General features: G+C 37.8%; 1 protein-coding gene across 1 annotated transcript; it reads left to right on the top strand.

Annotated features, from left to right (window-relative positions):
• Positions 1-14812: 14812 nt before the first annotated feature.
• LOC135676075 (protein transport protein SEC23 E-like) lies at positions 14813-24462 on the top strand. The gene is made up of 13 exons (XM_065186877.1): positions 14813-15703; positions 15796-15969; positions 17413-17574; positions 18520-18662; positions 19434-19509; positions 19630-19802; positions 19882-19960; positions 21058-21135; positions 21280-21441; positions 21560-21823; positions 23340-23444; positions 23796-23972; positions 24043-24462. The coding sequence occupies exons 1-12, from the start codon at positions 14906-14908 to the stop codon at positions 23940-23942; spliced, it is 2361 nt and encodes a 786-aa protein (XP_065042949.1). The 5' UTR covers positions 14813-14905; the 3' UTR covers positions 23943-23972; positions 24043-24462.
• The last annotated feature ends 347 nt before the right edge of the window (positions 24463-24809 follow it).

The following is a 24809-nucleotide window of genomic DNA, read 5'->3' as shown; positions in this document are numbered from 1 at the left end:
TCGCCGTGTCACGGCGCCTGTCTCAGCCGTTGGATCCGACCGTTCTCACCTTAATGATTTGTAAATGTCCGAATCAAACGGCGGAAGCTCGAGCCCCTCTATGTGGGCTCCAACTCTCAAATATCACCTTACCGTGGCGTCATGCACAGTGCATCACCAATCAGCCAATCATAAAACGGGTAGAGGCCCGGTATACATAAACGGGTGGCAAAAAAAAGTTGCTCACTTCGCGAATCGGGTACCGGGCTCCCGTTTCTTTTCAACCATCGACCACGGGGCCTATCTCAGCCGTTAGATCAGAGCGATCTCGCCTTAAGATCCACAAGTATCAATCAAACGGTGGAGCTCGAGTTCTTCGGCTACGGCGACGGGCGGGCCCCGCCAGATTGGGATCCGAGCGGACACTGGGTGGCGGCGTTGGTGTCTCTCATCGCTGTTCTGCGAGAAATGCGCCGTGGAAGTAGTCTCTCTTTTTGCTCTCCTTATTTTTACTTCTCTTTTTTTTTCTGTTTCGATTTGTTTTGTTTAGATTGTCAAAAAAAAATTTGTTCGTTTAATCCGAATTCGTCACTAAGATTTTCTTTTTATTTTACTGGACTTATTCTAACATAATCTTTTTTTTCTTTCATTTCGATAATTTTTGGATCTTAAAGAAATCACATTCCAACATTATATCGCTATAAAGAGGAAGACCTAAAAAAATCTGATTAAAATTATACATATAATTTTAAATATTTTAAATTTAATTAAAGATGCCTGGAGATTAGACCCTAAATAATCAAGACAAGACGACTCTATTATTGTTGTTGTAAGCATCAATTTACAATATAAATTTGGATAGAAGAATGACAACAAAAATGATAGAAGGTTTATTCATAAGCAAAATTTTAGCTTATTACATGAAGCCTTCTAATATTGAACATTACACTTTCATATGTTTTCACCCATTCACTGTAGATGTTATGCTTGTTCTGCATGTTGGACATCCGGAGATCTTCTGACCTCAATCTCTGCAACACTGCAAAATGCTATGACAGGCATCAGGAAAAAAAAAAAAAAGAGTGATCTTGCACATTTAAGTCTGGCATATGTATAGTGTATATATGAAGAAAACTGCGGAAACTATATACTGGAATTGATCTTCTCCTCAAATGCCATCACCAACTCCAACAGGCACAGCTGATACTAAACATATTGGTGTGTGAGATATGTCAAATGTAGAGTGTTCTCTGTTCTGCATCCCTGTGTCAATTACTTTGCAGAGGGAAGAGGTAGAGAGATGCTTGAGGGTGATGGTTCTTGGACACATATCAGTATTTAGCTAGTTCATATTGATCTTGGATTTTATGACTATTCTCTCCAGGAATTGGATGGAGGTGTGCATGCTGATGAGAGTAAAAAAGCAATAATAAATTAGGAATTTGGATTTGAAGAACTTTCCTTCCCAACTTCACAGCTCATGGTTTCATTGCATGCATGCATGCATGTCATTTCCACTGAGATCTTCACCAAGTAATAGTTCTGATCTGTACCTATTTAGGATCTCAACAGCAGTGATGCAGATGTTGAAACTGCACATGTAGAGCAAATTGAGCTTGTTCATGGAAAACACTTTTAAACAGTACAAAGCTCAGAAAGATCAAAGTGCATAGAAACATTGATTCTTGAAGATCTACTCTGTGGAAAGTGCTGCTTGGCATTCACTACCTAGAAGAAGGGTTTTTCTGTAGTCTTAATAGTCATGCTACAACCTTTGCAGACAATTAGCATTCCTGCAACCTGATCAGCATGACATTATCTTAATTGCTTGAGTTTAATTTTCATTTCGAGTTCTTTTGGAGCAGAAATCTTGATCACCGATACTAATTAAATTTTGTTTTATGGCGTCCAAGATCTCCAAAATCTCCTGCTGCCAAGCAAAGTCAAAGAGGTTTCTAAATTGCTTCAGAGATGTAATTATAAGTACAGGAAGTATCTCCATCAAGCTTAGATTTTAACAGATTACACCATCTCCAATAAATTATATATATGCACATTTATGTATCAGTAATTGAAATCTTAAGAAGCATGATTATGACAGGCTACTAATTCCAAGTCTAATGATAAATCCTGGAAATGTTTCCTAACCTATAATGTTCAATATTTTAAGTGCTAAACTGTGAACCATATGCAAGCATTCCAAGCTCCTAAAATCTCTCTTCAGATCCTGGCAACACTAAAAAACATTTGCAAGCAAGAACACATGCTATAAACGATATGTAACGAGAAAGCAGTACGATACTTTCACCTAGCAGATCAATGCAAAACTACACTAAGAAGACCAACATAAGAAACTGCAAAGCCCAAACTGAGAGCATCGAGTTACCGAAGATATTGAATATTGGCACGGTTCAATCAAAGAGCAGAGCTCCAAAGTTGGAGCACCGCTCTCTAATTCAACCAAACCAATATTACTAAGAATTGAGAGAACGAAGAAAAGCACACTTCAACTAATATCATATGAAGTCTATTTATACAGTTAAGGAAATCTTATCTGCTATGCAGTTGAGAAAATCTCTCTGTTATCAAAGGAAATCTCTCTGTTATCATGCCCCCGTAAGATCGAGCTCCTGTTAAGGATATCGATCTTGGACCAATACAACAAAAATAGTTTGCGGGCTAGAGGCTTCGTGAGTGAGTCTGCTAGTTGATCAGTCGTATGAACATAAGAGACACGGAGTTGATGTCTGACAACTTGATCTCGCATGAAGTAAAAGTTGATGGCAATGTATTTCATGCGTGAGTGGAACACTGGATTGACACATAAGTAGGTAGCTCCAATATTATCACAATATATTGTAGGAGTATGGGTAGAGCTGACTTTGAGTTCCTTGAGGAGATTTGTGACCCAATTGAGTTCAGTAACAGCGGTAGCAATAGCACTCCAACTGATTGGATTAAACCCAAGAAAGACCACATACCCTAACGTGGAGGTTCTATCATCAAAGTTTTTCACCCAATCAGCATCAGCAAAAATATGAAGATGAAGTTGAGTGGTTTTGCGGAGAAAGAAATCATGATTAAGGGTCCCTTTAAGATACTGCAAAATTCGTTTAACTGTAGACTAATGCATAGCAGAAGGCTGGTGCATATATTGAGATAATTTATTGACTGCAAATAAGATATTTGGACGGGTGAGAGCCAAGTACTGTAAGGAGCCAAGTACTTGTCGGTATTGAGTTGAGTCCATGGTAGGGCTACCATCACATAATTTGAGTAATTCACTAGTAGAGAGAGGAGTAACAACTTATTTCGCATCCTACATATTTGTCTTTAATAATAAGTCTTGAATATACTTTCTCTGTGAGACGAGGAGACCTAAGGATGTAAATGTTGCTTCCATTCCCAGAAAGTAGCTCAAAGGTCCTAAATATTTAAGGGAGAATCGATCAGCCAATTGTTTTAAAAATGTCTGAATCTCTAAGGGATCATTGCCTATAACAATAATATCATCTACATATACTAGAAGATATATTGTATTTCCATGTTGTTGTCGTAGGAATAAAGAGGTATCAGACTTGGAGTTGATGAAGCCAATTGATATCAGAAACGATCCAAGTTCAGTATACCAAGCTCGTGGAGCTTGACGGAGTCCATAAATGGCCTTTTGTAATTTGCAAACATGTTTTGGATACTAGTGATGAACAAAGCCAGAGGATTGCTGCAAAAAGACATCTTCAGTTAAAGTCCCCTGTAAAAAGGTATTGTTAACGTACAATTGTCGTAAGTGCCAACCTTTGGAGATGGCCAAACTTAGAATAAGTCAAATTGTTATGAGTTTAAATATAGGACTAAAAGTCTCTATAAAGTCAACTCCAGGTCGATGATAAAACCCTTTGGCTACTAATCGTGCTTTATATCAAGCAACGGACCCGTCGGGGTTCCGCCTAATTCGGAAGACCCATTTACACCCAATGATATTTTGTGTAGGATGAAATGGTACTAGAGTTCATAGTATCATAGCAGAAATTGTGCGGAGCCATCGCTGCTATTGCAGCACACCCCTATCGAGTCGACGTCGAGAAAAATTCTTACTGTCCGACATCACACTGCTGTCAAATTTCTCCTCGTATGTGGCAGTCCCCCTTTTCCAGATCCTAGGTGGATCTGCCCCCCCCACTCGCCGCCCACAATCGGTCGTTCGATGGTAGCTTCCCTACTTCCAATCTTGACCACGACTACCACACCAAGTTCCAAGCCTACGGTGCAGCGCCAAGCATTTGTTGGGCCCAATCAACGCATTTGGTGACTTTGCATCGTAGGGAGCACACACTCTTGGTTCCTCCTTATCGCAGAATTTTTTTTTTATTCTTCATCCCTCATCCCCTTCAAATTATCCAAATGTGGCAACTATCCATCCTAGCGTGCTCAATTTTCTAATATTTTATTTGGCTATGACCTTCTAGGCTATGTCGATGGCTCTCTTCGTTGTCCACCAGCGATGATCAACATCCCAGGAGCATCCAGTCCAGTATCAAATCCGGACCACAAACTATGGTTACGTCAGGATCGTCTTATTCTTTAAGCAATTCAAGCTTCAGTCATTGGATCCCTCGCCCCACTCATATCTTCGTGTGACACTGCTGTCGAAGCTTGGTGCAAGTTGCAAACCACCATGGCAAATCGTTCACGAACTCGCATGCTTAGTCTCCTATCCGGACTTATGAAAACAAAACAAGAGGGAAGTATTGTTATTGATTATCTACACAACATAAAGATTATTATCGATAACTTGGCTTTGATATGTCATTCCCTCAATGATGAAGAAGTTACTGTCCATATCCTCAATGGCTTAGAAGACGAGTACAAGGAACCGGCAGCAGCAATAGGGCACGTGATTCACCAGTGTCGTTCGAAAAACTCTACGACAAGCTGACTGATTTTGAGATATATCTCAAGCGTGAGGATAAATTGTTAGAACCATCCATCATGGCTCAAGTCAATCAAAAATCCACGAGGAGGGGCTATCAGTATAATAAGACTATCAACAAATGTTCAACCAAGATGCCTTCTGAACCTTTGAGCTCCAACCAAACCCCTCCTCCACATCATCAACATTTCAATCACGACAACCAAGGTGGCTACTTCAATCATCAACAGTCCTGGTGCCCTCAACACATAAATCAACGGAGAATTGTCTGCCAATTATGTGATAAAGTCAGTCACTCTACAAAGGTTTGTCAATCTCGACCCCGACTTCCTGCACAATCACATTGGCCTCAAGCAAATCTCGCAATTACTCCAAACACTACTGATCATAATTAGATCATGGACTTTGGCGCATCCCACCACATTACCTCTGATCTACAGAATTTGTCGATCTACAACAACTATAATGGACATGATGACATCATTATCGGTGACGATAAAGGACTTCCTATTACTCATACTGGTTCCACAATGCTTAATTCACCTACCACAACTTTTACACTCGATGATGCTTTGTGTGCACCTCACATTAAACGCAATCTTATTTCTATTTCTCAATTTTGCAAACAAAATAATACCTTTATTGAATTCTTTCCTAACTCTTTTCTTGTCAAAGATTTGAACACAGGGGTATCCTTAGTCCAAGGTCAGAGTAAGGACAATGTTTATGAATGGTCGTCCGTTCCACAACTCAAACAGCCCACTGTTTACTCCTATGGCAGCTCCAATCGATGTGTGGCATCGTCATCTCGGTCATCCCTCTCTCTCTCTCTATCCAAAATAAATTACTTTCTCGTTATTCTCTTTCTACTTCTACAAATAATAGCTTTTATTGTGATGCTTGTCTCAGTAATAAAAGTCATAGACTCCCTTTTGGTTCTTATTCCATATCATGTTCTACACCATTTGAAATTATTTATACTGATGTTTGGGGTCCTACTCCCGTCACTTCCTTTGACAAGTTTAGATTTTATGTCTTTTTTGTGGACTATTTTACTATGTACGCATGAATTTATCCTCTCCGTCATAAGTCAGAAGTTTCAACAATTTTTATCAACTTTAAAAAATTGATCGAAAACTTCTTTCAATCTACAATTAAAATAATATACTCTGATGGTGGGGGTGAATATCAAGCTCTCACATTCTACCTCTCAACCTATGGTATCCAACACCTTAAGTCACCCCCACACACTCCTCAACTAGTTGGTTCTGCTAAACGCAAACATCGACATATTATAGAAACTGGTCTCACGCTTCTACATCAAGCCTCCATGCTAGCAACCTTTTGATCCGTAGCTTTTCAAACTGTCGTATACTTTATTAATCGTCTGCCCACTCCAGTTCTCTAATATCAGTCTCCATTTGAAAAATTATTTTCTAAATCCTCAAACCTTCAAAAACTTCGAATATTTAGTTGTTTATGTTATCCATGGCTACGACCCTATGCCCCACATAAGATAGCGTCAAGATCTACACCTTATATTTTCATAGTATATTCTCTTGAACATAATGTCTTTCAATGCTACGAACCAAAAATTCAAAAAAGTCTTTATTTCACGTCATGTTGTTTTTGTGGAGTTTGACTTTCCATTTCAAAACCACGAGTCTCCTACCATACCAGCCACTCTAACAAATATACATCACTGGAGTATACCATCCAGTCTCCCGGTTCAACAGCTTCCCACTCCCTCCATTCCTTCTCATCTTCCTTTTTCACAAGCCTCCCCTACTACTGACATAATATCCTTAGAATCACAATAACTTTCTTTACCTAGTACCACTGATGTATCTTAGCATATCCCGACTCCTATCGATGCCTCTCCACCACCCATACCAATACCACAACTTCTAGTTCTTAGACATCCAATGACAACATGCTCAAAAAGTGGTATCTTTAAACCATGTCAGGTTCTCGACCTGCATGCTATCACCAAACCCACCACAATTACTCAAGCCTAAAAATCTCCTCACTGGTATAAAGCCATGTGTGAAAAATATGATACCATGAAGAATTAAAAGAATGAAGAAAAGCATACTTCAACTAGTATCATATGAAGTTTATTTATACATGGTGAAAGATAAGATTTCTTTAACTGAGCAGAGAGATTACCTCATATAGTTGAGAAAATCTCATCTGCTATGCAGTTGAGGAAATCTCTCTGTTATCATATACGAGAGTCTCAATAAAAAAAGTAAGTTGAGGAGCAAGGGAGAAGAACAATCTCATCCATAAAACTCTCTTCGGAATATGCTTTGGAAGCGTCGATGAGTTGTGAGGGTTGGGGAGAGGAGGGGAGATCGGAGAAGGGGAAGAAGGTGTAGTAGTCTTCTATAGTAGGATGAAGGGGGAGAAGAGAGCATCGAATGGGCCAACGGCTGAACAGGGAGGAGGTTAGAGAATATTTATTGATGATGGAAACAATGTGATGCCGTGAGTCGGTTCAATTCCCGGATGGAACTAATGGCTCTTTAATTCCACCTCTGCCCGTTTTATTTGATTTATTTATTGCAAATGATCTTTCTGAAAAACAAAAAAAAACAAAATTTTCAAGAGGTGTTCTAATTTTCATTTGTTCAAATGGTGTCACTATTTTGAATAATATTCAAAATATCCCTACATCAATCTCAATATATTTTTTGGGTCAATTACAGTTTTTATATGTTATAGTATTTTTTTCATAATAAAAAATCATAAAATCTACTTTAAAATAATATAAATGATATAAATGGATTCATAATCTCAATCAAACCAAATTCAAGCCAAGATTTGATATCCTAGTGGTCTATGATTAATAACAAATAAAGAGACATAATATAATATCACTTATAGTGTTTTTATAATAACTTTATAATATTTTTAGCACCTCAATAAAAATATTATAATATTATTAAAAATTATAAACGATCTAAATAAAAATACTGCAATAGTCCAAAATTGATGATAAAAACTAATGAAAAAAGTGTCAATACGGATGATGAGAGATGTTTTTAATATTATTTGAAAGAAGGATATCATTTGAAAAATATTATAAATGAATCTAAGACATTGTAACCGTCCAAAATTGATTAAGAAAATATCATTATCACTATTATTTGAAACAAGAGAAAAAATAAAAATAGAAATATTATTAGGATCCTATTTATTTTCTGAGCATTGAATAATATTTTATTGAGATTATCTAGTTCAATAAGAGTGGGATAGAGGCTTATTTGAGATTTATTTATTTATCAGGAGTCCAAATCCTAATAGACTCGTAGATGGAACTCTATAAATATAGATATACCTATTTCATTTTATCATCTATGGAATATTATTCTAATTTTTAGTAAACTCTAGGAGGTCAATCCTATCAAAGTGATCAAGGAGGTCGATCCCTTCAAAGTGATCATTACTTTTCTTTCTCTTCTTCTATAATAAAAACCTATGGTCTTATCATCTAGTATCAGAGCAGTAATCCTCGACATTCCCATTGTAAATTCTTATGTCACTTTGCCGCAGCAGCCATCATCATCTAAAAAAAAAAAAGCCGATAGTCACCCCATCCCGCTTGAATGAGAAAGGGCAAGGCTATCTCCATTGTTTCCTAGCCTCCGTGACCCCTCGCTTCTCCTAATCCTCGGTATTCCCATTGTAGTTCCTCATCCCACCTTCTATGCAATCGCCTTCAGTCGCACCTCATCCGACCCTCTGCTGTAGTTGCCCTCAGCCGTGCTTCATCTCACCTTTTGCCATAGTCTCCCTCAGTCGTGCCTCATCCCATCTCTAGATACAACCCTCGACATTCCTTCCCAACTGAGCGATTATCTATTTCCTAGCCTTGGCGACCCCTTGTCGATCCTCACCCCTCTAACCGAGTGATCACCGCCGGTGTTCCCTCCCAGTCGAGCAATCGTTCTCGCTGCCAGTGTTTCCTCACCCCTTGTCGTGCCTCATCCTACCTTCCATTGCAGTCACTCTCAATCACGCCTCATCCCACCTTCTATCGCAGTCGCCCTCAGTCGTGCCTCATCCCATATTTAGTTGCGACCCTCAACATTCCTTTCCAGCCAAGCAATTGTCTCTTTGCTAACCTCAGCGACCCCTCACTAATCCTCATCCCTCCAATTGAGAGATCATCGCCAATATTCCCTCCCAGCCGAGCGATCATTTCTTTCCCTTTGACCAAGTAATCGTTTCTGCCTCGCAGCCCTCGGTGACGCTGCTCCCAACCGCGGCACCATTGCTACCTCCCAACCTTGGCATCATCATTTCCTCCTAGCAATGATAGAAATAGGGTAACTCCCCACACCGACACCATCGCCTTCCAGCCATGCTATCGTCGCTAATTTCCAACCGCGATCCTTGGTGTTTCCGTAGCAACTACCCATGCCACCATCATTGCCTACAGCTAAGCACCTTTAATGTGATAGCAGCGAGCCCTCATGATGCTCTTAGTGTCTAGTAGCATCCTCGACACCATTGCAGTGATCCCTCATATCCTCCTCGCAGTGACCACAACAAACCCTCACACTGCTCTCGACATCCGCTTCCTCATCGGCATCCTCGTAGCAATCCTTCATTCTCATAGTGCTACCATTGATCGACGTCACAACAGTAGCACCGAATAGGGCAGTGCTATTGCCCTTGACCCAACACCAAAAATAGGAGTTGAGGATTACAAATCTGCAGTCATATGTAACGGCTACCAACAACTCAGTGAAAGCCCAATTAGAAGCATTGGAAACCAGAATTGAGAACCGAATGCAAGAAATCCTTAATGATTTTAAAAAGAGTCTATTGTAGAGCTTTAGCATGTTTCAACAAGATGAAAGTTCAAGTCTTACATTAAATCGATTGGAAGACACAATAAAAAGGAACCAAGAGTAAGATACAAGCTACCAACGCATTAAGATGGAATTCCCAAGATGGGAAGATGGAGATCCGACTAGTTGGATCTCTATGGCAGAAAAAATTTTCTGTTTTTATAGAACTCTAAAAGAATCCAAGGTGGAAATAGCTTCAATCCAATTACAATGGTATGATTAGTACGAAACTTACCATAGGGTCCTCTCGTAGGAATAATTCAAGAGAGGGCTTCTCATTCGCTTTGAATCATCTGAATACGAGAATGTTGATGGGCAACTCGTTAAAATTCGTTAGACATCTACAATGCTAAAATATCATAGCATGTTTGAACAATTATCAAATCAAGTTAGAAATTGATCTAAATGACAACTAGTGGGAACATTTATCAAGCGACTTAATCTAGATATCTGGTGTGAAGTCAAAGCTCGCTAACCCCGTACTATGATAGTTGTAATCTCAGTTGCACATTTACATAAGGAAACAATTAGCAGGGAGAATCGTCAAATTAGAAGTGTTAATAAACAGATGATTAGCAAACCACCAGCCTCATCTATTCCTAGCCAAAACTCTAACACCCAAAGACTAACTTTGCTAGTAATTGGTGCCCTGTAAGTCAATTACGTGAGTGATGACACGTGTGATATAACACATAATCTTTTATTATTATTATTATTATTATTATTATTATTTTACTTTATATTGCTTGTTGTATAAATATATTGTGATGTCCATAGATTTGTGAAATGAGAATCGGATCATGATGAGATCACGATAATTAAACTGATTCACCTTTAAACACAGACCATAAATAATCTTGATCATAGGTTACTCAAGAGGGACATCGAGATAACCAAATAGACTTGTATACTATATACTCGTCCATATGATGGAGGCGGCTGGTCTCATAGCTGCTTATGTGGGGACGCTAATGATATAGTGCAGGTGCTCATTGGAGAATGAGTTCACTGATTGATCCACTTACGAAATGCTAGATAGTTGATGATACCTTACTGTTAGACAACGATTTCGTAGTCTCAATGGTGTATCTAGTCCTTAGACTTGAGACACCAATGATGTCCTATATGAGTACTCAACTCTTTGATATCGAACTTATAGATTTGAAAGTTCCAGATTTAGTATAATCGATCATTAGGAGTGACTGTCAACATTACGACGATTATTGAGTGTCAATAGAGGACCATCCGCTCTCAGTATCAAGAGAGGAATGTCTTGTGTGTTCTTGCTCGGACAAATTCTTGGCTAAGGTTGTTCGGATTGTGAGAGACTCCGGGATAATCTGATTAGAGCGAGACTCGAGGAGAAAACCGTATGGGTCTGACAGCACTATATCTAGCTTGCGATCTTTGAGATATTGGATGGATGAGAGACTATAGGTACATGATAACTGAGAACAAATATATCTAATGGATTGAGTTCTCTTGTATCGTCTGAGGACTTCGGTATAGTGATATAGTACATCCGTAGTCAATGAGTCAAGTGAATTATTACGAAGATAATAATTCACAGAGCCAGAAAGAGTTTTGACAGGTATGACTCACAGCTAGCTCGATATTGGGCCTAAAGAGTCACACACATATAGTACGCATTGTGACAAATATAGATTCGGTTATAAGATATTCGTCGAAGCCCCTATCTTGTTGGATATCCAATAAGCTCATGAATTATTGGATCTCATGGATGAGATCCAATAAGAGCTAATAAGAGATTATTGGGTAGAGACCCACTAGTCTAAGAGGCTTGGGTAATTGGATGGAGATCCAGTTCCCAATGGGACATGATCCATTAGGATTAAGTTAACTCGGAGCCTCTATAAATAGGAGAGAATCAAAGACACATAGTTGGGACTTCCTAATTGCCACCTTCTATTCTCCTCTCACATTCTCCTCCTCAAATAGCAGGCGTGGAGATTTGAGGGGCGTCATTGCAACCCTGCTGTGTGAATCACCGCTAGAGAGGATGATGCTTGACCTCCTTCATCCTCTCCCACATATCTATAGGATTTTAGAGATATACGATCTCCATAGCTAAAACACTATTGGTTTTAAGTTTCACGGATTTTTACGCACTAATCTTCATATGATGATAAACACCTTTTTTGGGAAATTTAAGGTATTTGTTTCTATTTTTTCGCTGCTCATGTGATGTCGCCCCTAGATTTCCCTATAAATATGAGAAGAACTCAATAAAAGATCAATGAAGGGTTTGTGTTGGTATTGTGATGAAAAGTGGAGTAAGGAGCATCGACGTAAACAATGACAACTTCTAATAATTGAACCAAATAGGGAGGAACCGAAAGCTAACAATGTGGACTCCGATTATAAAAGCATTGATTTTGATGAATCGACTAATTTATCAAACTATGAAAGTTGGAGGAACTTTGGAACATTAGTCCATTACAATTTTGATTGATACTAGTAGTACTAACAATTTTATGGATAGTAAGATTGATGACCAATTGACCTACAACATTGAATGCTATTACAAATTCAAAGTAAAGGTCGCTAATGGATGTATTTTAACTTATGATAACAAGTGTTTGAAGATAAAATTGATTATACATGGTCAAGAGTTGCTTGTGGATTTTCTTTTGCTACCCTTAGAAGACTTCAAAGTGATGCTTGGAATTGAATGACTATCAACCATGGGTGATGTTTTTTAGAATTTTTTTAAACTAATCATGAATTTTCTTATTAATGGAAAGCAGATGATCATAAAGGGAAGATGTGGAAGTAAGATCACAACTGCCACTAGCCATCGGATGGAGAGATTTCAATCTAATCCTAAGCAATCTCAATTAAAAGCTGTTAAAAGGATTTTTAGATATCTAAAAGGAACTCTAGGTCTATGGTGTCCTAATTCCAAAAACTTTGAGTTACTTGCTTATACCGATGCTGATTTTGTTGATTGTCAAATATAACTGAAGCAGAATATAGAGCAGTAGGTGCATGTTGTGCATAAGTTATCCGGATGAAGAACACTTTAGAACATTATGAAATTCACTTGAAAAACATACCCATAAAATATGATAACATTAGTGCAATATGTTTAATATAAAATCTCATTCAACACTCTAGAACTAAACATATTGATATTAGGCATCATTTTATTAGAGATCATATTAATAATCATGACGTATCTTTAGAATTTATTAATATAAAGTATCAATTAGCATATATTTTGCCAAAACCATTGAACGAGGAACAGTTTAATTTCATTAGAAGAGAATTAGGCATGCTAAATCTTCCAAATACATAAATTCCTTTTTCGGATTTCTCGGTTCTTCGTAACTTGAATTTTCTTTTGAGACTTGATTCATAGATTTTTGTGATTGATGACTTGATCTTTTTAACAATTCCTATGAATCATTCTTCCTTCTATTTATAAGAAAAGGGATTTAATTTACGAAGTTTGATTCATGGATTTTTTATCCTTCATTTGATGATTCTTTCCCAATGAATTCATCTTCACTCTTCTCACGAAAGAAGAATTTTTATTCATTGACTTTTAATATGTGATGATCATTTGCAAGAATAGAGATTTGATTTTATATGGAAATCTTGATCCTCCTTTCTCTTTGCTAAAATATAAGCTTGATTCAATAAAACTCATTTATTATGGATTTGACTTAGTTCAAATCCTTTCATGAAATTGGTTCTTGATTTTCTTGTAGACGATGAATTCCTCCCTTACTCTTTTTCCTCTTCTTCTTATCTTTTTATGACAAAGGAATAAAGAAACTTGCACTTAAGAAGAACCAAAAAGCTCCTAGGCAAAAATGCTAGCTTCTCTTTTTCATCAAAGTTTTTACTTAATTTCTCATTTCTTGCTAGTTTGGATAAATTGGTGTAAAACTTACTTGACATGCTTTTAAACACTTGCATTATTATTATTGAATGATTCTTCTTTTTGTTGATGACAAAGGGGGAGAAATGACGATTGATATCGAAATATTGATTTAAGCATGAGAAATAATGAATATTTGGTATCATGAAATAATAAATGATATCATAATCAAAGTTTTAACATCATGCATGAAAATGATGAGTAATGGCTATGACACCGGAAGGTCGACTTATTGCTTATACTATCAAGAAGTGGAGACCCTACTTACTTGATCAATGGGTTGTGATGTACAATATATATCTTGTGACTGAAGTGCTAAAAGAGAAGCTTTCAGAGTTTAATGTTGCTCAACTTTGAGGACAAGACTGATTTGAAGGGGGAGGAATTGTTAGGATCCCTTTTATTTTTTGAGCTTTCAATAGTTTAGAGTCGAATAAAGGTTTGTTTGAGATTTATTTATTTAGAGTATAAGTTCCAATCGAGAACTCTATAAATATGGATTTACATGTTTTATTTTTATCATATATGGAATATTATTTGCAAATCCTAGGTGGTCGATCCCCTCGAAGTGATCAAGAGGCCGATCTCCTTAAAATGATTATCCCTTTTTTTCTCTTCTTCTGCGATAAAATCGTAAGGTCTTATCAAATATCTTTTAAAAAATAAAAAAAATATTTTTTTAGTAAAATAGCCATAAGTTTTATATTCAAGTCCTCTTCACAAATCATTAACGTAATTAAATATATTATAAATATTATGACTAATTTTGTTAAAGTCAATCAATTTTTTTTAAAAGGGACTTACCTTATGAATAATTAATATATTTTTTTTAGAAAAAGAAAAAAAAATTCATTTGGTCACATTCAAAATAACCCAACAACGTCATATTTCACTCAAATCTCTCATAAACATTAAATGAAGATTTAGTCAGATATCTTAATGACCTAATCAGTGCATTCATAGGATTGGTGGAGTCGGGTTCGGGCAACCGCCCACCCAATTGAAGCCCAAATCTGTGTAAAGTTACGTCCGTTAGCCACAAGAAGTAGTTCGGATCCGGGTGATGAAACCCGAACCGTTAATGGAATTAATTATGGAGGAAATGAATAACGTAAAATATAAATAAATACTCCCTCCATCCCCCAAATCTCCAAGCCATCCGAATTCCCGATCGCCGGCGAGAAACCTCCGCCGCCGCCGCCTCGCTGCTGCCGCCACTACATCTACATGGCGGAGGACCTCGCTGGCGCGGGAGCCGCGGCCGCCCCGGACCCCGACGGACCCGACGGCGTCCGCATGACCTGGAACAATTGGCCCCGCTCCAAGTTGGAGGCGAGCAAGTGCGTCGTCCCTGTAGCCGCTTCCATCGCCCCGATCCGCGCCTCCCCGTCTCTCCTCGTCCTCCCCTACAACCCCCTCCGTTGCAAGCCGCCGTGTTCCGCGGTTCTCAACCCCTTCGCTCGTGTCGACTTCGCCGCCAAGATTTGGATCTGCCCCTTCTGCTTCTCCCGCAACCACTTCCCCCCTCACTACGCCGCCATCAGCGAGGCCGTTGTCCCCGGCGAGCTGTACCCCCAGTGCACCACCGTCGAGTACGCCCCACCGCCCCTCGACCACTATTCCGCCCCCTCCTCACCCCAGCCGCCACCTCCCGTGTTCCTCTTTGTCATTGACACCTGCCTCATCGAGGAGGAGCTGGGATTCGTGAAGTCGGCCATGCGCCGGGCCATTGGTCTGCTTCCTGATCACGCCCTCGTTGGGCTTGTCACCTTCGGTACCCAGGTCCACCTCTACGAACTAGGGTTCGCAGATGTGTCCAAGATCTTCGTGTTCAGAGGGACCAAGGAAATCTCCAAAGACCAGATATTGGATCATCTTGGGCTCTCTGCATCCAGCGTCCGCCATGGTGCCGCTGTTGGAGCGCCGGGATATCCCAAGGTGCCGCAAGCCAATGGGTTTCATCCATCTGGATCGGTCAATAGGTTCCTGCTCCCGGCAGCAGATTGTGAGTACGCTCTCAGTTCGGTGAGATTCAATCTTTGCTCCCAAATTGGTTGATTGATTTGTCTTTTTCTTTTTGTTTTAGAGGTAAACATTTTAGTTGTGTTCTGTCCCAGTTGTTGGATGAGCTGCAGACAGATCAGTGGCCAGTTGAAGCAGGGAATCGTGCTTTACGTTGCACAGGGGTTGCCCTAAATGTTGCTTCTGGCTTGCTGGGAGCTTGTATGCCTGGTACTGGGGCTCGCATCATAGCTTTGGTTGGTGGGCCATGTACTCAGGGCCCTGGCACGGTAAAGATGCTTGCTTTTTTTCATGCATAATCTTCAAACTTTATTCTGGGATTTATTGATTGGATTGCTGGACTTCAAACCTTTTAAAAGTAAGTGATCCATATTAGTTGAAGATCCTTATATTTGTTGTTTTAGATGATAATAATTAAAAGGGTTATATCATAACTATACCACTTTTGTTGTACAAGCTGGGGCTCGTCTTTTCCAATGATTAATTAGATGCCATGTGAGAGAACTCTGCAACTTTTTAGCATTTTGAAAGTGAGAAGTGCCTATGTTGGCTACTATTATTAGCTTGAAGCAATTTGTTGTAAGATGTGAAATTCATTTAATTGATATTATTCCGAATGACTCTCTCCAGAATAAGCCATTATTCTTGTAAATTCTACATCGGTTTAAAATAATCACCTTGCCATATCTTGAGACTTGATGGTTACTGTAAATTCTGTGGTTTGTTATGTTAGAAGCATAAGTTGTGTTTGTTCAGTGAAAATTCTTTAAGCATGCCTTTGTTTATCATTAGTTGGTAAGTTTACGTTGAAGCTTAGACTAGTTTATAGCTAATTCCTATTCAAGATTAGTGCCTTCATCTTCACAGAAAAGCATCCTTATGAGGCTTAGGAGTGCTACAAAGTTTTGGCCTACATTCCAATTATCTTGTTATGTGCTCTCATTTAGCCTTGTATAAATTATGATCCATTCCAGGACCATCAGCCAGAAGCGCCTTTCTACGGCTGAGTACATGCTTCAAAATTGCATTCCTGTAATTCAGAAGCATACATGTCTATGAATCGCAACCCCTGATGTCCAGTGTCAGGATTCCTGGTATCCCAATTTGGAAAAGAAAAGGGATTTCTGAAGAAGAGGAAGAGGAGAGGAACCTGCCACTGGCAGCCATCAGTAGTTGAGTTGCTGTTACTGTCAGGAGGGAGGGATTGGGTCTACGGGAGAGATTGAGAAGGAATTGGTCGATTCTCCTAGTGAATTTTGCTGTTTACTTGACTTTGTACATGCACCTACCCCCGCTTTCACTTCTGGCAACTAATTTATGGTTCTTGTATTGGCCGAATTAATTTTTTCCTATTTTATTCTGTATGCATCTGTGTTATTCAAGGTTAGTGTGCCTTTTCAATGTAAATTTACTTAGCATCATGCTTCTTGTAGATTGAGTCATTGAGATTGGTTTCTTTAGTACCTTGTGTTAGATTACCTTATCCTAGTTTCTTTTTTGTGCATAATAATTATTTTTCTGAAAGAATGTAATGGACTACACTAATTTTTCCTTGCATAACTTTCTGAAAGAATGTATTCTGAGGTCTCTCATATGTTTTAAAGATATTAATGTTAATTGTTTTCTGGATTTTCAGAATTCTTACATCATTTACATCCTCAAGCTAATTTCCTTCAAACATTCTGTTTATTCACTCAAATTGTGTTTTGCAGATTGTCTCAAAAGATTTCTCAGAGTCAGTGCGCTCTCATAAAGATCTTGATAAAGATGCAGGCCCGCATTTTCACAAAGCTGTTAAATTTTATGATAATTTGGCCAAGCAGCTAGTTAACCAGGGCCATGTGTTGGACCTATTTGCTTCTGCAGTTGATCAGGTTTGAGTCAATTATTTTTGTATTAGCAACTTGTTTTGTAATAATGTAGGAGACCTTATTATGCTTTAAAGATTATTATGGATACATGGCACAACTAGACTACTGTCATTGCAGTGCCATGTGTAAGTCTGTTAAACAGTTGACCGGTATGAGTATGAATGGATATGGGATCCTTATGCGAAGAATATTGGACATCATTTATTATAATTCTATTACTTTTCTGATGTAACATTTTTGTGTTAGTTGTATTGTAATGTGTACATGCAATTTGTCTAATTGACATCGATAATATAAGCTTGATAATGAATTGTTAAGATCATAATTCTTGGCACTGGACACCGTTAACTATGTACCATGCATGCAAACACAATGAGATAAACCTGCTTTTTGCCCGCTTCAGCTTGGTGATATCCATTCTAAAGACCTGTCATCTTCCTCCATGACTGATTATAGACATGTGGCTTTCATGGTAATGACTTTATCATCTAAAGATGACTACTGATTAGTTTGACACACGTGCTCTGATGCATGATAAGTGAATGCAATAATGAGCTTATTTAAATTATCCCATTAAACATTTATTTAGTAACAAATTTGTGACAAGAAAGTGTTGAAAATTACCTGAGTGTTTCCCAATATTTTTGATAACTAATGTGGAACTAGGCTGGTCTAGTAAGTCTAAATTTCAACAGGACCTCTTTTTCCTATAAAATAGCCTGTGAGCAATTGGCTGAAAGTTATTCCACAAATGTATTTTGCAAAATTTCCTGCAGAAAGTTGACTTGTCAGTAACAAAATGCTGCCATTTTTGTCACTCTCTTCTCTTGTGTGTATACGTGTGTTTTGATTTGAGGAGATTTTGTCATAATCCTATGGTTAAAAGATTTTCTTATGTGCTAATTTTATTAACTCATAAAAATTTCTTTTTTGTGTGTATATATCCAGGTTGGGCTTGCAGAGATGAAAGTAGCAGTGGAGAGAACGGGCGGACTTGTAGTTCTTGCTGAAAGTTTTGGACACCCAGTTTTCAAAGACTCCTTCAAACGAATTTTTGAAGATGGCGAGCAGTCTCTTGGTCTTTCTTTTAAGTAATTTTTTTTCACTCCTATACGTACAGTGATATTACATTAAAAACGAAAATTTGAAATAGCTATATACAGGAAGTGATCTCAATTGTCTCCAGTATGAACCAGTTGACATCTAAATCAAGGCCAGAACGTTGTGGAAGCTACAACAAGCTCAAATTACAAATAGTTTTTGAGAATCTAAATTAGGTCTGATTTGGCAGTTTTGAAGTATCGTATGTCTATCAGCTTTAACCAAAACTAAACAAAAAAAATCAGTCAGGTATCATAATTGACTTTGTTCTGGTTTTGACTCAACTTGGAAACTTTGGCAATGTTTCTATCAACAGGAATGGACTTGCATACTTGTTGATAGCTGTTGAAGTAAGTGAAAATTGCAACATGATTCATTCTTCATTAAATTTGTAAATGACCTTATGTCTAATATTTATGAATGAGGATCAACACCAGTAGTAGGTAATTAGTTTGGTTTTTAACCTCACAAGCTTCTTCATCCAGTTCAAATCTTACTCCAGTATTTCTAAGATCAATGGAACCTAAGACCACATGTCCACTTAAATCGATGGACCATTGGACTGCTTAAGTGAAAAGCAATTTTTTTCCACTTTTATTTTTGTAACTTTAGGTATCCAACAAAACTGGATTTGAAAATTGCAGTTGATTCTCAGTATTATTTATAACTTTGCCTCTATCGCCTGTTTTAATTATTTTTATATTTTGTTAGTGCCGTATCTTCTGAAGACATTAGTTCTTATAGTTACTTAATTTGTCCAGTGGCACACTTGAGATCAACTGTTCAAAGGACATCAAGATTCAGGGAGTTATTGGACCATGTACATCTTTAGAGAAGGTTATCTTGGATCTTGGTGTTAATGAGGACATAAGATGCATACTTATATGGTTTTTTATTTTGAAAATTTTGGAACTTTGATATCTCTAAAGCATATTGCTAATTCAGTAACATTTGCAGAAGGGAGCTCTTTGTGCCGATACTATTGTAGGCCAAGGAAATACAACTTCATGGAAAATGTGTGGTCTTGATAGGACTACTTGTTTGACGGTATTCTTTGAAATTTCACCAAGTGAACGGCCAAACCAATCTGGAATTCCAAATCCACAATTATATATACAGTTTTTGACCAAGTATAACCCCTCGTCCATTTTGTTTTGTTTGTAACTTGAAAGTAAAACTTTTTTATCAGATAATGTCATTGGCATGTAGTTATCAGGGCCCTGAAGGTCAAATGAGGTTACGGGTTACGACTGTCACTAGAAGATGGGTGGATGGTTCTTGCACAGAGGTTGGTTAGAAACAATTTTGTTCCATGTTTTACTTAAATACACATAAGAAAATCCTTATTGTTGAGAGTTGTGTTCAAAAGTCATGCGAGGACTTAATTTGTGAGTAATCGAAGTTTTTGACTTGTGCATGCATGTCATACCTGGTTAGCGAGCAATTGATGTTTGACTTAAGTATTTCCTTCTGCTTTACTTATCACCATGATCTGTTTGATTTGGTTTCTGTTTAATATGTAGGTGATGTAAATAAATATGTAGGTGATGTAGATAAATAAAGCCTTGTGGTTCAAATGTGGAGGCGACTCCTGTTTAATGAAATTTGTCAAAACTTGGTGTATCAAACGCCACTTATATTGGCCATGTTGCCAATATGGTATACAAGAGGAGCACTGGGAATGCAGGCACCCACTAGCACACCATATGTGGTCACTAGCACATAGGTGTTTGATTTGACTAAAACTTGATATATCTAATGATGCTGGGCTGAGCCCAGTGAATCCCGGCTAGTTGTGGAAACCTTCTCTTACATGGCATAATATAAGATCAGATAGACAAGGTAAATACATACTGCCTTCTAGGACAAGACATCATGGTTTGTCTCTTGAACTTTCTTATTCAGTTTTCTTTACCATTTTTTGAACAAATATTTTTTTTTTGCAAATCTGATCTTTTTAGCTGTTTTGGCTATGAGGATTTAGTTCATATGCTTTTTTCTAAAATCAATTTTATTTGGTTTCTTCACCTGTCCTTAATCATCAAGTGTTGGTGAGTTGGTCAAATTTGGATCAGGATTCTATAACAGGAGAAATGGAAGCAAGCCTTTTGTCCCAACTATTTGGCACTTGCCAATTTCTTCGATGTAAATGTGCATGGTTGCAAGTTTTCTAAAACCCCGTGAGAGAACATAAAACATGTTGCTCTTGGTTAATGTTAGTTTATAATCCAATTGTTGTTATGTTCCTTTAACATGCTACTGTCATAAGATAGTTTATTGGATCTCCAGTTTTTGATTGAATATTACTAGAACAATAATGACTATTGCATATTATTAGAACAATAATGGCCACTTGATTGATTTTTGGACATTGTACAATTATAGGAATTGGTTGAAGGTTTTGATCAGGAAACTGCAGCTGTTGTTTTTGCAAGATATGTGTCCTTGAAAATGGAGATGGAGGTAAGCTACAGGCTTGCATATTTGCAACTGGATGTTTTATTTTTGTGACAAGAACCCTGATTTTTATTGCTTGGTATAGTATTAGTTGCTATGTACGATTTCTTGGTTATCATAGCACGAATATGATATATCTTTGCTTTTTAGCAAGAATTTGATGCAACACGATGGTTGGATAGATCCCTTATCCGCTTTTGTTCAAGATTTGGTGATTATCGAAAAGATGACCCTGCTTCGTTTACGCTGAATCCAAATTTCTCAATCCTCCCACAGTTCATGTTCAATCTGAGGCGCTCACAATTTGTACAGGCACGTTCTTAGGATTATTTCCAAGAATTTCAAAATTGGTGAATTTTGAAATTGACACTTTTCAGTTTTGCAAAATTTTATTCAAGTTCTAAATTTCTTCTCAACATTGTTTCTTCAGGTTATTAACAATAGCCCTGATGAAACTGCTTATTTCCGCATGTTGTTGAATCGTGAAAGCATCAGCAATTCTGTTGTCATGATACAGCCTTCACTTCTTTCATATTCTTTTAATTCACCTCCTTCTCCTGCATTATTGGATGTCGCTTCTATATCTGCCGAACGTATATTGTTGCTAGATGCATACTTCAGTGTTGTTATCTTTCATGGGATGACCATTGCTCAATGGCGCAACATGGGTTACCAGAACCAGCCTGAGCATCAGGTAACTTGATGTATTTTTTAGTCCAGTCATATAATCAGTAATGATTGCAATCAGTTTAATTACAAATTCTTGTATTTGATATTTCTTCATGTATTTACAACCTGTAGCTTGAAGTGGAAATTGGCTTTAAAATGATAGTTGAAGAAAATAAAGAAATATTGAGAAAAAGATCTTCTATATCAACTAACTGAAACCTAAACTAAATATTGTATGTAGAATAAAAAAAGAAAAATAAAGAAAGCGATGTGCCACATGTGGACTGTCTAAAATTTGGTGGTTAGCCTGTAGATTCATGCTTGGACCAGTAAATACTGGCTGGTATGTACAGGTCCGGGTGAATATATCTTTTAATGCTATTGTTGACAATTTACTAGGCTTCTTAGTTATGTTCCTAATATATTAAACTACTTGTGACCCTATTGCCTACCCAAATTATATTTTTATTTCCACTTTAAAATATCAGGGACCACTTTATTCTTTTTCATTATTTATTAATCTAAATCTAACTTATAATGATTCAATATGCTTGGAGGGTCAATTTTATGGGATATAAAGCTGTAACTTATTCTATGATTTAAAATTGCCCTATTGTTCTGCTCTACGTATGGTTCTTTGTTATGTTAGAAATGTAAAAATAGGCGTACTCAGGGTAGAGGCTGGCTCCTGCCAACATGGGGTTGGAGAGGATCAATGTATGCAGGCTTATATTTAGAGAGGATGGAAATGTACTACAACATATTTAAGATCACAAGCGTTGTTGACCACATTGCAAAGGGTTTTTAGTAGGTGATAATCAATTTGATTGTCATCATAATTTAATAATTCTGTGTACTGTATCTCATCTCTGTGTTATTTTTTTGGCCAAGTGGTGGTTACATCAGGGTTGTGAACATGGTTCGAGGTCCTGGGCACTAGCCCTGGACTGGTCCCTGGAAAGACCAGTACAGGTGTGGTTCATACTATATGGTGGTAAATGTGGTGGTGGTGCCGAGAAGGGGGAGGAGTATATGGAGAAGAAGAGGAGGAAGAAGAGCATGGAGAGGGGGGGGGGGGGGGGGGTGGGGGGGGGTTGTTAGCGGTTATTATATAATTACCCTGAACTGGACCCGATCTGGCAGAAATGGGGAGTCTGTGATCCGGTCATCTGTTGTACTGGTATTTAGTGCCTGGTTCGTACCGGTTGTGATGTTTTTTTGAAATCTTGGCCTAACACAACTTTGGCTTAGGATGGCATTTCCACTAACTCAAGTCGGTTCTTCTGCAATTGCCTCGTGCCATTTAGACAAATCGTGGATTACTGCATGTTTAGTAAAGGCATAAATATAGCATGTAGTGGACATGTATAATATAAAAGAGCCATTAATGTCAAGAAAAAGGCAAATAGAACATGTGTATGAATTTATTTATTTACCTCATATAGGTTTGTTAGGCTTAAGAAAGATATTTAAATGTTGGTGAACCTTTTTTGCCATGAATAACACACCAATGAATTTCTTCTTTTTCTTGTCATCAACAGGTCTTTGCTCAGCTGTTACAAGCTCCCCAAGATGATGCCCAGATTATCATCAAAAATCGTTTCCCTGTCCCCAGATTAGTTATTTGTGATCACCATGGCTCACAGGTATATTTTCAGTTTGCTTTATATTGTGCTATCATAATTATTTATCTGATATGCCATTTTCTTTTGTTCTCGACGAATGCTATTCCAGGACATTATTATTGCTTGCGACTTGGTTACTAATTATGTTGATGTCAGTCTCTGACCACAACATAAACAATTTGATAAGCATTTCTTTAATAGCAAATGCTACAACTCTTCTACATGTTAAATATACTGATATTGTTGGCAAAATGTTGGAACACCCTAGATATGGTAGATCAAGTAACATATGAAGTTCATATTGTTTGTTCACTGTGCTCAGTATTACCACAGCCTGGCTGCTGACAATCTGGTGGTTTGTTTAATTTGTAGGCAAGATTTCTGTTAGCGAAGTTGAATCCATCAGCTACATATAACTCTGCCCATGAGGTTGCACCAGGGTCTGATGTCATCTTCACTAATGATGTTAGCCTTCAAATATTCTGTGAGCATCTTCAGAGGCTGGCTGTTCAGTCATGAGGACTTTGTATTTGACTTGTTTTGAGTGTGGTAAGCATACGTAGGTGTGAGTTGTATTGTTCTCCATCATATACTCATCAGCTTTTCCGTTGACAAACAGGTTTGATGTGCATTATCTGGCTCTTTGGCAAGAACAAGCAAATCCATTGCTCTTTGGTGATTTAAGTTTATTAAGAAATGCTGACGCACAACTTAGGTGGATTTCTAGTCTCCCTGTATGAGGAATTTGGACGTGTGGCAGATTAGGTTGACATTTTTGGCTGGAAATTCAGTCAGGAAAAAAACTTCATTTCCTGCTTCTTTGGTACTTTCTTTTGTCTTTTTCTTTTCTTTTTTTGGGTCAGAGGTTATGAAGTCCATAGCTCATTAAAAATAGACAATTTTTGGATCTAACCTTTATATAACTTTTATTTTGAGGGAACAGTGTTTTGTGGATGAAGCATGCAAGACCTGAACACTGTTGTCTTGGCTGTTCTATTAGCTTTTTTCATACCAGTGCAAACGTGAATTTTTTTATTTCTATCTTTTCTTCAGATCTAGGTTATTAATCTGGGTTATTCGTTCCTGATTGTGCTATTGACTTCTGTTAATTTTACCAATGTGGCTTGTGGGTAGTTGAATCCTTGCAGATTCATATAAAAATGTGCTTGAACCTCTTTTAGCTTAAAAAGGAGTCCAATGAATGTGGATTATCGAAGCTTCATTTTTGTTGGGCTCATTTTCTTGTTATAGTTCGGTGCTTGCAGGATCAACATCTTTCCTCCTCCCCAACAGTTCCTATATCAAATGGAAAATAGAAGATGCAACTTGGGTTCATGGTAAAGTTCCCGTGTGATTTATGTGATCAAAATTTCTCCACCAAATTTG

Source organism: Musa acuminata, chromosome BXJ1-1 (assembly GCF_036884655.1).
Source record: "Musa acuminata AAA Group cultivar baxijiao chromosome BXJ1-1, Cavendish_Baxijiao_AAA, whole genome shotgun sequence".
Lineage (NCBI taxonomy): Eukaryota > Viridiplantae > Streptophyta > Magnoliopsida > Zingiberales > Musaceae > Musa > Musa acuminata.
This window is presented reverse-complemented; position numbering and strand designations above follow the sequence as displayed.